General features: G+C 40.8%; 1 protein-coding gene across 4 annotated transcripts; it reads left to right on the top strand.

Annotated features, from left to right (window-relative positions):
• The first annotated feature begins 8,281 nt into the window (after positions 1-8,281).
• asb6 (ankyrin repeat and SOCS box containing 6) lies at positions 8,282-13,789 on the top strand. 4 transcript variants are annotated; one of them, XM_022755508.1, is made up of 7 exons: positions 8,282-8,322; positions 8,806-8,955; positions 9,493-9,581; positions 11,016-11,122; positions 11,245-11,353; positions 11,447-11,533; positions 12,265-13,789. In XM_022755508.1, exons 2-7 carry the CDS (start codon positions 8,843-8,845, stop codon positions 12,984-12,986), a joined length of 1,227 nt encoding a protein of 408 aa, XP_022611229.1. In that variant the 5' UTR covers positions 8,282-8,322; positions 8,806-8,842; the 3' UTR covers positions 12,987-13,789. The 4 variants fall into 4 exon arrangements, with proteins under 4 accessions (XP_022611229.1, XP_022611202.1, XP_022611210.1 ...); XM_022755481.1 differs by having other exon boundaries at positions 9,493-9,674; XM_022755489.1 differs by having other exon boundaries at positions 8,308-8,334; positions 9,493-9,674.
• The last annotated feature ends 519 nt before the right edge of the window (positions 13,790-14,308 follow it).

Below are 14,308 nucleotides of genomic sequence, written 5' to 3'. Positions count from 1 at the left end.
GATGCATTCAATGACTGTAGTGTGTTGAGCAGTGAGTTCCTAATGTCCTTGTTGCATTTTCAGACTGTTTCCATTAGGATGTCTTCAGTCATACTTATTTCTTCTCAGGATCTATCCCAGCATGCACAGCGAACAGCAGCCCTCTAATATGACATAATGGACTACCCTATAAGAGTAGAAACAAAAGGTAATGTAGCTTTATCACCTCCAAGGCAAACATCATACATGGCTTTATACTGTGTTTGCTTGCGCTTTCCTCTGTTTGAATTCATTTGTTGAGACTCTAAAACATAATTGTGGCTGCTAATGAATTCATCAAAAATTGAAACTCAGAAAATGAAACAAAATAGGGTCCATTGCTGTAATCTGGTAATTGATTAAACTGTGAGCCACACAGCAGATTTTTTTTTCTTTTTTTCTGTGCCGGCCAGATGGTGTTGTGAAAGAAAGATAAAGAAAGATCCATGGAAACTAAATACAGAACTATCAGATGCATTGCCCACAGTCTAATCATTCTTTTCCTGTGGATTTGTTTTGCTGCTTGACTTGTCTGCCTGTGCTGTGATCAGTGTAAGTTTAGGACCTCGCATTAGTTTGGTTTGCATTTTGATTGGGAGAAAGAGAGTCGTGCTGTTTTGAGATGCAATTAATGTAATCATTACTTGGTAAATTTTTTTTTTTTTTTTTACAAAAAAAGGTCAATGTTTATTAATTAAAAATAAATCACACAGTAAGGACACCAACTACTTTTCGAACTATTTTAATTGCATAGAACTGAAATCATGTGTGCATGATTTACAAGAACACCACAATGTTGCATGAAAAGCACCAGTTTTATATAATTAAGCTACATGCATATAGAAAGTGGTATCACAACCTATACTTTGAATCTTTACGGGGTGCATTCACCAATTTATATAAAAAACACCTGGCAAAGAGAGAGAAAAGCACCCAGGACACAGGACTTTCATTCAGACCGATAGAGTTGTACGGATACCGCATCAGTTGTTGTGAAGATGTTTGTAAAGGTAGCCTAAGCGTGAGTCTGAAATCTCTTTGACCGCTCAACTTATAAATCAAATCGTAGTTACAGCCTCTGCATCTGTCCTAACTTTAAAGCATCCCCTCTGGTTGCCTTCCAATTCCAGTTTTCTCCTTAAGGATCCAGGCTTTTATTCCCTCCTAAATGTATGCAATTTGATCCTGGAAACAAACTCACTCTTGTACAGCTGCAAAAAGCATTAGAGGTGGGAGAGGGGATGATGACAAAAGTGTTGATGTAGAGCAGTCACTTCCCTGGCTTTAATGGTGGGCTGGAACATCACTCACACAAAGGTTGGTAGCCGTCCAAAAGTAGCTCATTCTAGAGCTTGACACTCAGTCAAATCCCTTGAAGCCCACGCTACACTGAGGTCCATTCAGCTGCTGGAAATCAGAAGGAGCACCAGACAGAGCCAGAGAGGCTTAGGTTACATCGTCTGTAGCTGAGAGTCATTAAAAAAAAAAGTAGCGGAACTCCTCTCAGTTCTGCACATGGTAAGTCCATTTCCCAGGATAAATTACCAAGACATTGGCTGCTGTAAAAACACACACACCATCCATCTCCCTCCGAAAGATGATAAGACACGTAAGATTTGGAAAAATAGAGGGTAGAAGCGAACCGAGGCTATATTTGAACAGTTATCTAGCAGGCAGAAATACAAGCCATTGTGTCTTGACAGATGCGACGTTTAGATCTGCAGACCTCTCCTAGGACAGGTGTTATGACTTTGATGTCTGGAGAAAGGTCTCAAGTCTTTGATGTCTTGAAAAAGATCTGGTAGCTTTCATGCCTTGGAAATAGAGCAAAGACTGAAACGCCAGACACATTCATATACAACCCACTGCATTTCAATTGTCAGGCACACCTATCGCCACATTTTACTCTGGAATGTTTTGGCAACTTAGCTTCCTGTTAGGACACACAGTTTCTCTCAAAAATACTAAAACCACTTTCTGGTGTTTAATAAGAAGCCGATAGCTTTTGTGGGATATCCCGGTATTAAGAATACCAGATGGGTGAGTAGAAACACACTAGGCTGTGTTTTTGAAGTTTCCCATTGTCACCCCATAACCTTCAGCAGGTCCCCTGTGGCATATACTATCCTCTCCTCTACATTATACATAATGAATCGTCCCCTGTGTCCTCTTTTGGGTGGTATCCTTCATCCATGACCTTAACCAGCCTCAGTGACTTGTCCTCCAGTCAGTTGGTAGACAGGAGGCCCAAATTCATCACCACCTTTCATTCTCCTCCCCTGGCCTATCTGATCTATGATAGCATTAATAATAACCGCTGCAGAATGCCCTGTCACCCTCTGTGCTTTGCCCACTCCCGGTCTGCACAGATTACCACCAGCCATTCACAGCCCATTAAAACTGTATTTACTTATCAGCCTCTCTGGGGCCGTCACTCTGTTTTCAAGACTGATGCCCACAGGGAAGGCAGAGAGTGACCTTCCTATAGCCTACAGTGCTGTAAGTCACCAGTCCCAAATGATTTGTCCTTTATTTTGTTGCCTAAACTCTACTGAAAGCAATGTTGGTGCCTCTTAGTTTCTTTTAAGCAGCTATAATTAACTGTTTTAAGTCAAAAGAATAATTTGACATTTCGAGATGATACTCATATTCACTTTCAGGTGAATAATTAAATGAAAAAAATTATACAACTCTGATATCTGCCCATTAAATATAAAGCTACAAAAAGCAGACAGTTAGCTTAGCTCATCACAGACTGGAATCTGCTAGCCAGGTTATGTTATATCTCATTTGGTTAGCTTGTACAAAAAACAAGGTGTATGATGTTACAGTGGGCCCCTCATTGTGATAAACACATAGAGAATTATTGCCCGGCTGCACTTGCTCTCAGCTCTGCAGAGGCTTTTAGCATCTTTCAGCTCATTGTTTTGGATTTGCAACCCACAACCTTACTGTTTTTGTTTCAGTCTCACTGCTCTCATGGTGACATTTTAAGATCTAGTTTAACATTTTACACCTAAAGAGCAAGATATTTTTCTCAGGATTTAGAGGAGATCAAAACCAAAGCTAATGAGCAGTGAATGCTGCACATACACTCACTGAGCACTTCATTAGGATCACTATACTAATACTGGGAGGGGCCTGCCTTTGCTCTCAAACAGCCTCGGTTCTTCGTGGCATGGATTCCACAAGATGTTGGAAACTTAGCCAAGTAAGTAGACTAGAAGTAAGAAAGTAGCCATTAGAAGATGCTAAATTGTGGCTATAAAGGGAACCACGTGCTCAGCAACAATACTAAGATAGGCTGTGGCATTCAAACCATGATTTATTAAGAAAACATTCCCCACACCTTTACACCACCCCCACCAGCCTGGACTGTTGACACGGGGCAGGTTGGGTCCATGGATTCATGCGGTTGTGACCCTATCATCTGTGTGCTTCAGCAGAAATCCAGAGTCATCAGACCAGGCTACGTTTTTCCAGTCTTCAGCTGTCCAGGTTTGGTGAGCTTGTGCCCACTGCAGCCTGAAATTTCTGTTCTTGGCTGACAGGTCTTCTGCTGCTACAGCTCATCTGCCTCAAGGTTCTACGTGTTGTGCATCCAGAGATGCTTTTCAGCTCACCACAGCTGTAAAGAGTGGTTCGCGCCAGTCTCGCCATTGTCCTCTGACCTCTCAACAAGGTGTTTCTGTCTGCAGAAATGCCGCTCACTGGATGTTTTTTGTTTTTGGCATCACTTTGAGTAAAAACTGATGTGAACATTAACTGAAACTCATGACCTGTATCTGCAGGATTGTTTACACTGCACTGCTGCCAGATGATTAGCTGATTGGATAATTGCATAAATAAGCAGGTGTACGTGTGTTCCTATAAGTTCTTGGTGAGTGCACATTCTCCTTGTGGAGAGAAACATAACTCCAAATGAATGCTAATGTTGTTCCATATCTGCTTGTTGTCAAACAGGCAAATATTTGCAACTAAAGACCTCATTACGTGTCAGTGTTTTCTGCAGTTTTTGCCCCAAAGTGGCCAAAAATCGACTTATTGCATGTTTAATGCAGGAAACCATCACCATGCTTATTGTTACTACAGCTCCTACCACCGCTGCAATTTATTCAGGTTCTTTAAAGCCAACTGTTCTATCAAGATAGTGACCACATTATTAATACTTTAATACATTACTCTGCCTCAAAGTACGTCACAGATGTCCTATAGCTGTGGTTGGGTACACTGCATAGGTGCCATTATATTTGACTGACAGCTGAGCAGTCACGATACCATACATGGGACAAGGTGAACTCTCCTCATTCTTCCTTACACAGACAGTTATTTCTTATCAGCCAGAATGTGTCATGGTCTACTTTGGGTGTGCTTAACTTCCCCTGACCTTTAAAAGGGCTGATTATTTCCATCCACAATCTTCACTCGGCAATATGCTGGCAGCACAAAAGGATATTAGGCCCAGACTTGCTGGTCTGATAATTCTAACTCTCAGTGTGGAACTGAAGGAAGCCAAACCACAATGCACTGCCACTCTATTATCATTTCACTGCCTCCACCTTCACCTTCACCGTTGGTATTCTATCACCTTTCACCCCGGTGTGCAGCTTCTGCAGGAGCAAAGGAGTTCTGTGTGTGTTCTGTTTTATTACATCTTAACACTACTTTGTATCCATGGTAATTAACTTCTCCTTTATGCATCGCCCTCCCGGGAGAAATTACACAGCTTTTGCATACTCCAGAATACTTTGTAAGTACGTAAATCTCCTCGGTGTTGGGAGACTCCCTTGCTTCGGCTCCCCTGGCAGTGCTATTTGATAAAAATAGAGGGATTCCAAAGGGGACCAACAGGTCTAAATATTTAATAGATTCTTACTTTACTTGTGGTAATCTCGTAATCAGAGATTCGAGGGGGTCACATCTATCACCCAGGGAACCAATAAAAATCTTATTGTGTCCTGCTTCCTTTCACCTCAGGAGGAAATGTGAATCAGATAAATGATGGCCTTGTTTCAAGAGAGGCTCAATCTATTGCCAATGATTTGTGGCCAACAAAGTAATTCTGATACCGTTCTTTGTATTGATAGATGGGGCCTAAATTTAATAAAGAGCCAATTTACTCGTAAGGGGTTATAGGAATGGAACTGCAGTTATCTTCCCTCTTTTTTCCCTCTTTGCCTCCATCCTCCAATCGGACTCAAAAATAGACAGCAGGAAAAGGACAAACAGCACAAAGAGTGATGTTTTTGATAAAGCTTTGTTCTTAACTACTACCATTACTCTTTGACACCTATAATCCCAGTGAGTTGTTTCCTCACAGTATTGAGAGAGGTTACATTACTATATATCTATGTGAGATGTTTGTGACTTTGTGCGGTTATTTTTTGTCAGTGAGGTTTAATTTTAAGCGTAAAACTTTAAATTTTGAAACTTAAGCTTGAGAGTTTAACTTGTATTAAGTTGTGCATTTCTTTTTTTCATTTTCCTTTTTTTTTTTTTGTTGTTTTTTTTTTGTGGCCAAACACTACTGGATGTATCATGCCACCTGCTGTTGTCTAACAAGAAACAGAATGCTCCTGTAACCACATGGTGGCAAAGGTACAAATTAACTTCAGTGAGAGAGGAGATTGTCTGCTTCACCAGGGAACCCCAACAGGTGTGTGCACAAAGACTTAAGAACTCATCGCCAGCAGATTTGTAAAAGGAGAAGTAAAGCCGGTTATTCATGAGCACATGTCTTGAAAACAGAGGGTAAATTGAGTATGGTTGGAAAATAGCAAAAGAGCCTTCAGCCACAGTAGAGGGATTCTGAGCAAGCTGCCATCCGTTCAGGGAACAATGCTTTATTGATTGAGTGACTTGAATGTGAAAATAATAACTGTCTTGAAAGTGACAAAATTGGAATTAATCAAACCTTGTTTTCCACTCCAGAGGAGAAGCTCAGCTCTCAGTTTGCCAAATAGATTCTCAGTGCTATTTCTTTGTGTCTCTGCCCAAGTGTGCATTTACATGATGGGTTATGCTTATTTTCATGCATGTGTAGAACTGTGCACTCTGTGATTCCAGGCTGCAGTCTGTTTGCCTGTGCTGCACTGCTGCCACCTAAAGACCTAAACTTTGAATCGACCATTATTTACTCAGCAATCAGACAGCATACTGTACTTCACCTGCATAATACACACACAGCTGCAGTCATAGAGTTCAGATGATGAAGTCATCCTATCTGATTTATTTATTTATTTTAATCTTTCTCAACAGAATCTCACACCTTACTAGTACATTGCAGGTACAGTATGGGCTTCCTAGAGAGTGTTATTGTAATGCATATTGCAGGTTTTCTTGTCTTATAGTTGAAGTTAGTTCAGACATGTCTCCTTTGTGTGGCAGCCTTTATCTTCACACTGAATCTCCACTGTCCCAGCAGCCCATATTTAACACATCCTGTTTGTTTTCTTGCAATTCACCATTCAAGGGAACAGTGTTTCATTTATTTTACTGGTGGTCTCACACTCTTAAAGAGGATGTCTCAGTTTAACTCATGTGTCTGTCTACCTCAGCAGGACATTTATTGCATCGCTTTCCAAAACATTACAACACGGTATGTCAGCAACAACATATGTTGTGTTAAAATGCACTGTCATTAACATGATCTGCCTTCAAAATCAGACACAGATGTGTTAAAAAAAGACATCTTTTGTGAGAGAGAACTCCTCAGTAGTTGTCAAAACGAGCCATCTGTCACCAAACCCAGACACGGCAGGTTTTTTTTTTTGCTAAACAGGACAAATGCAACTGTTAGCAACCAGATGCTGTCAGCATAATGGAGTAGTTGTCAAAAAATAAATAAATGCAGCTGTCTCTTGTGCTGTCTAATGTGCCATATGGACAAACAAAACCTGTGTTTGAGCCGTCTGAGTTGGTGATATCACATTTTTTTCAGTAAGAACATCAAACTGAAAGGATCTAATTTTTGCTAATCAATGATTTGATTGCTGGAAGAAATTGACATAATGAAAAATGGTTTGTTTAATACATAAAAGAACATGACAGATACATTGTAGTGAACTAAATTATATTAATTCTAATTAAATTTGACATCCATAGCTTCACGTATCTAAAAAATGTTTTCTGTGTTGCTGACTGACTTTTTAATGCATACTCACAGTTTACTATTGGGATGTCTGTTTAATGGAATATTTTTAAAAGCCTGTGCTGTTTCCTGAGTAAACCTTTGTAATTATCAAGGCTTAGCACCACAATTAATGGTGTTACTGACAATATGGCTTAGGTCCAGTATTTTGTTTTATCTGCCAGATGTTTTTGAATTTTTCATGATATAATAATGTAAGAACCACGGGTCAGCACGAATGTTGGAAAGTAAGTGCATTTACTCAAGTATTGCACTTCTCAAGTAGCCTGAGGTACTTCTACTTTACTTAAGTATTTCCCTTTTATACTACTTTATGCTTCTACTCCACTACATTTCAAATTAGATATTGTACTTTTTACTATTTATCTGACAGCTGTAGTAACTAGTTACTTTTCAGTTTAGATATTAAACAAATAAAAACCTTCTACACATTTTAAATATTAAATCAGTGGCTCTCAAACCGTTTGGCTTTGGACCACTCACATGTTTCAGATGTCTATGAGTTGTTAGCAGTTCCACCAACAAGACACTGCTCCTTCAAACTTCTCAAATGGTTTCATGTCAATAATTGTTCAAATGAAGCAGAGATGACAGAAAAGTACTAGAACTGACCTTTGTGCAGCAGAACAGAATTTTCCGATTTCATCTTAACAACCCCTCCGATTCATACCTACATGTATATCAAGTATCTAAAGTAGATTAAATCACCTCCACATCGACCTGGCACAACAATAAAATATTACTTTTATATTAGTGCATCAGTTAATGATACTATGTAATATACTGTATAATGATATATAATGATTAGCCACGAGGGCCCCTTTTGTTTAAGTATTTTTACTTATAAGACTTTAAGTATAATATTTTTTCTGATAATAATTCTGTACCTTTGAGAGAATGATCTCAGCAGGCTACTTCTTCCAGCACCGGTCAGAACCATCATTTCAGGAAAAATGGATTTGGAAATGGAAATGGAATGGAAAGGATTTTTTCCACGACAAAATATACTGGATAAATATTGATATTATCATATTATGAAGGACGGAGTGTAAAGAGGAACCCTCAGTGCCGCTGAGCTTTAAAGGGGAATGAAAACACTGTCGGACCGATGTGGGCGTGGTGGCAGCTTCCTGTTTTGAAGGCAAGCGACTAACGTGAGTATCAGAGTGAGTTTATAATAACTTTCCTCCTTGAAGTGATTCTTATCAAATACCAATAAACCATAATTTAGCAAGTAAATGATAATTGATAAAGTAAATTTAGCCAACAACGCTAGCGTCAACTGTGACGTTTAACATTTACCTGCTAACTAACAATATAACTTCTTTCTTAGAGCATAAATACAGGTGTCGTAAGTTAGAAAGCAAAATGTCACGTTTACGGACATGAGGAATAAAGTGGTGGGGTGAGCATAAATTATATAGTTACATTTATTAGGATAATGTGATATTCTGTGAAGGCTACAAAGTGTTTACCTTAGCAAGTTAGCGTAATGTGTCGCCCGTTTTTTTCATTTGTCAGCTGAACTCCAGAGATAACTGAAGCCCCTGATAAGACTTTCATTCTCTCTGCCACTGACACACCCTCTGTCTTTAACTTGTACGTCTGTGTTTTTTGTTTTGTTTTTGTGATATCAGGGACTGATTCGCGAGTGCTGTGACGAGCGGAGGAGCCATGCCTTTCCTCCATGGGTTTCGAAGGATCATTTACGAGTATCAGCCGCTGGTAGATGCTGTGATGTGTGTTGTTGGACTGGAGGAAGGAGATGGTAGCAGTCAGGAGGAAAGGTAAATCTGAAGCCATAAGTATTGCTGGAGTGACTTTTTATGTTTTGTCAATGCAGTAACAAGTTGCGTCACAGAGGTGATAAAGAAATGATACGTTTTTCAACTGCCATTTGTCACTTGTTAATACTGTTCATATTGTATGTACCTGAGCGTATTCTACTCTTTGCTGTTATTTATATATCAACATACATATGTATATTATTCTGCACATTATTGCTTTTTGCACCTTTGGTTAGATCCTAATAGGACTGCACAATTAATTGAAATATAATTGAAATCGCAATACGGCCAACTGCAAGATCAGAATCGAAGTATCGCAATATCTGCCAAAATAATCACTTTTTTTTTTTTTTTTTTTTTTTTTTTTTGGATATCGTGCAGCCTTAGATCCTAAAATGCATTTTGTTGTCTCAGACATCTGTGCAATCCAAGACTTGCAAGGACAAAGTAACTACTTCTAACCTCATTTTCAGTGGCAGTTTGTAGCACTCATTCTCTGGTTGAAACGTTGGTGCTTCTTTCTGCTCTTGTGTGCAGAGTCAGAAGCCCCGAGGATGAGTCCGGTCTGTGTAGTCCTCTAGTGGAGCTTCTGGAGCGAGAGTCCCAGTCAGAGGTGTTTGTAGAAGGTATCAGCTATGCTCTGTTTAAAGTGGCGGAAAGGGGACTTGTGTACGCAGCTAAAATCCTTATACGCTATGGAGCTTATCTAAATTTTGAAGGTGAGTAATGATTAGGAAATTCTTCTGCTTATTTCAACCATTGATGTTGATGGTTTTAAATAACTTTGTCCTCAAATGATGTGCAGTGCAATCACCAAAAACATGGTTTACTGATTTCTAGTGGTATCTAACACCAGGTTCAGGAACAGTAGGCGTATTACTTCCAGTAATACACCTTGAATTTAGATTGTTGTAAGTTTAGGACCAATGACACATTTCGGGTGACCACATATGTAAGAGTTGAGAATTTCAGACAGATGTTGGCATCTTGGACACCGGCATATTAATGTTAAAGCTACCTGCATGAGAAACAATGCGTCTATTTGGAGCTTGTTGCTTATTGCTTTGATTTAAAAGAAAAAAAAAAAAGAAAAGAAAAAAAAAGAATAGGATCAAGTGGTGTCAACCTAGAATATGATAGCACACAGGTTTTAAGGTGAAAGAAAAAGGATAAAGTCATGTGAAGCTAAACCTGTACATTAACTCTGTGTCATATAGGTTTACTAGCTGATACAAGCTATTCTCAAAGGGAAATGTATTTTTGCTGTGTGAGGAGTGTGAAAGGTAATTAGTTTTCAAGCGTCCATCTTGTTTCAACTTTTTTTGTGTGATGATGGCTCCCTGGCTGCTCCATGCACAATTATTTCTGCTCTAAATTCATAAAGAACATTTAATGACAGATTCCACTTCAAAACATGAGTGGACCTGCTGTTTTCCTACTTTACACAAGTAACTGCACATGTATAATGAGCGAGTTGTCATCCGTATACACTTGAGAGATAAGTCCCCCTTTTTGCAAATTGCAATGGAAACTTGCCAGGGCTCAGCCAAACTCTGCTGTGGTGACCTCTGGTGGTTGTAGAAATGTGTTTCCCCAGGGACATAATTAGGGGATCCATGCAGAGGCTGCTTCATTCATCTTTCACATTTCTTGGATGCCTCTTTCCAGGAAGTTAACACTGACAAATGCTCCCTCAAAGCACACAACATTCTCAAGTTTCTCTATACTTTTTCAAGAATTTGATAGTCTTTGTCTTCATGTTGAAGAATAGACACTGTGCTGAAGCAAGAGCATGTATATGGGGACAATATACATGCATATAGGGAGTCAGTCTGGACATTGATAATATTGTATAGATAAAAGAAAATGATAAGAAGAGAATCGGTTCCTGGGCCCCTGGGAAACCAGGTACAGGTGCAGTTCTGGTACCTGACCACCAGAGTCTATGAAGGTTGTTTTGCTTAGCCTACATACATTTAAAGAAAATGGACTCATCACAAATCTTCATCTGTCTGATTTATATTTCCTCCCTGTGATCGAGTGTGTTTCCCATTCTCCAGACCCAGTGTCATACTACAATCCACTACATATAGCAGTTTTGCGGAACAGGCCAAATATGGTGAGGCTGCTGGTCGGGCACGGAGCAGACATTGAAAAGAGGGACAGGGTGAGGCAACTGTCTAACTTAAATGAACAAGTGTCCGTGTCGTCTCTTGTTCTCATTGAACCCTCTCTGACTTTCTTTTTATCATTTCGTGTAAATACTAAATACTATGTGTTACTCGGTAGATCCATGAGAGCAGTCCCTTGGATCTTGCCAGCGAGGAGTCAGAGAGACTGCCCTGCCTGCTCACCCTGCTGGACCTTGGTGCTGATGTCAATGCAAGGGATAAACATGGTAAATTTACATTGCCCAGCTTGATTCCAAAACATTGATTCGGTCACTCATTCATTCATTCTGACACTGATTTATTTGGCCTCGTCTCCAAAGGGAAAACTCCTCTGCTCCATGCTTTGGCAAGCAGCGATGGACTGACTGTGCACAACACAGAGAACATCCAGCTTCTTCTTCAGAGAGGTACTGACTGCGAAACGGCCCTCATCTTCTCTGTGCCTTCTTGTCCAGTAATACCCTCTCAAACAGTATCATGGTTGAACCACTACATATAGAAACTTGTGTTAGTAAGCATAACTGCCCACCCCTATGCATTTTGAGCTCAAATTAAACTATCAGTGGTTTTCAGGCTAAAATACGCACATACAGTTTTTAACACAACAAAAAATGGAGCAGAACCAGTCCTGTGATCCAGACATGAAGTGACTGACACGACACACAACAGTGTAGCCCTCATGACAAACTAGGCATTGTGGAATTGAAAGACATGGGCATCTAGAACGTCTGATGAAAGATGCTAGCACGCTGCATTATGGGAAATATAAGATCCACTGTTTTCAGAACTTGAGCCATGACAAGACCTAAAAGTCAGGATATATTTTTCTCCATTTCTACAATTCTTTTTTCTTTTTTTCTTTTTTTTTAATGTGTTGCCTGTCATCCAACTTTATGGAAGTACAGTACTAAATTGCAGCGATGGCTCAATTCAAAAGTGGTAACTCGTAAATCAGTAACTTCATAGTAACCTAAACAATAACTGAAGAGTCATTGCTAAATATCGTCCATTGGCAAATTGGCTCTTTGTTTCAGTGACACTCTCTGAGACACGTATTCTCCAATGCGCACATGACAGTGGCTAATTATTTTAGATTTGATCACCAGTGTGGCTCTGAGTGACGCTTTCTTCACTACAGGTGCTGACGTGAATGCTGCAACTGTAGACGGTGAAACAGTTGAGTCCTCACTGGTGTTTCTGGTGAAGGAGGCCCTCGAGGCCAACATGGAGGACGCTGCTGCGATTGGTAACTTCTGCCTTAAAACCACACAGCTCCTGCTGGCTCACGGCGTGGACCCCAGCTGCTGTCTGAGTGAGGATGGCGAGCCCTCTCTGACACAGACAAGCCTGGAGCACTTTGACCATCTCTTTCCTCTGGCTGTGCTCTTAATGCAGAGCGGAGCCTCTTTGGTGTGCTCCTATCACGGCGGCTCCTGTTGGTCAGGTTACAGCCTCCTTTTCCAGCGGCTCCAAACAGCCCTGGAGCAGTGCTCTGATCAGAGTCACGCCTCTGAGCTCCTGGAGCAAGCTGAGGTGTTGCTCGACTTAGCGAGGGTAAACATGCCCGCGCTACATCTGCCTCTCAGGCTAGAGCTCCCTGTGCCTGGTCAGGACCCTCACCCATATGCTCAGGCTCTGGTAGACCTGCACAGCCGGGTAGTAGAGCATGAAGCGAGCCCTCCTGCTCTGCGATGCCTTTGCAGGGCATTTATAAGGAGCCACCTACAGCCCTGGCCACTGGAAGACAGAGTCAAAGCCCTGCCGTTACCAGACAGACTGAAAGACTTTCTTGTCCCTGAGCACACATATACCCCAAAACCTGGCTGGGACTGCTTCAAGCCCCAACAGAGCCAACGCTGACGATGTAAGCTACTGCCTACTTTTTGTTCTACCTAAAAAAATCTGTAATGAAAGACTGAACAGGCCTGAAGTAATTTGAATAACATGTCTGGACATTTGTCCAAAAATGAAGCTAAACCTAACAAACCATTGAGGCCTTTGTTGAATTCTCATTGTGTGTCGTCTGTGCCAAATTTACAGACAAACGTGTGTATGTTTACTTCAACATACAAAGATCTGTATGTACAAATAAGCGTTTTGAATTGTAACTAAGTTGTCACTGTTATTAAACCCTGCAGTACAGCTGAGTGAAGCAAGTTCACGTGTAAAGGATGTTGCAGTACAAAATAAAAGCCACCAGATGGCAGTGTTGCTCCTGCATATCAAAAGTAGCTCAGATGCCAGGGTCAAAGATTCAGTTATTCTCAGTGCAGCCTATTAAAGTTGTTCTAGCACAGTGAGGTCCATCTATATTTTATCTCCTCAACATGATGGTGTGGCATTGTGGAATTTGTGTATCTTCTGGCTTATCAAGAAGGTGGACCAATAAAACACATGACATGTTCCACCTACAGCGTCCTGATGCGTGTATACAGTAAATGCATGTTGACATTATATTGTTTGTCAACATATTACTGTTTTGAACTGACCAGGTAGTGGCAGTGCAGCGCTGAATCTGACTCTTAACACTCATGGGCTACCTGTTTATAGGGGAATAATCGCTGATATATATTTGTCTCATGGTTGTGTGCATACACCAAACATGAGTTGAGTGAATGCTAGAATAAAGAAGCGGGAATAAAATGGTACAACACTGCAGGAAGAGTGTGCATGTAGATGTTTTGACATGGTTTCACTGTGACATAATGTAGCTGCAGCTGCTGCTGGCGTGGAAAATTTTATTAAGCATTCTTAATGCTTATGTTTAAATTCATTTTTTTTTTTTTTCCTGTCCATCCCGTCTTTGGTAATCAAACAAACAGCCCCTGAAAGAAGCGTACTGTGATGGTACAGGAACACCATAGGGTACATATGTGTTTGCATCCATGTGTGTGACGAGCAAACTAAATAGGACATTGTGTTACACAACTAACCCCTTCCTGACATTGCTGAAGCTGGAGTGGCTCCAAGGCTTGCAGGCGCTCCAGCTCCTCTTGGTTATCTAGGTCACAGCCTCTGAGGAGAAGAGCCTCAGCAGCAGCAGCAGCAGCCCTGCATGACACACGCTTCACTCTCCTGTCTGTCTGAATCTCCCTGCATAGGCTTGACAAAACCTCAACACTGGCCTTGGTCGAATGAGGGAGAGAGGGAGGGAGAGGGGTTGCAGGAGGCAGAAGAGTGGA

Source organism: Seriola dumerili, unplaced genomic scaffold (genome assembly GCF_002260705.1).
Source record: "Seriola dumerili isolate Sdu_G_001 unplaced genomic scaffold, Sdu_1.0 BDQW01000017.1, whole genome shotgun sequence".
NCBI lineage: Eukaryota > Metazoa > Chordata > Actinopteri > Carangiformes > Carangidae > Seriola > Seriola dumerili.
The sequence above is the reverse complement of the archived record's forward strand: the minus strand, read 5'-3'. Positions and strand labels throughout refer to the sequence as shown.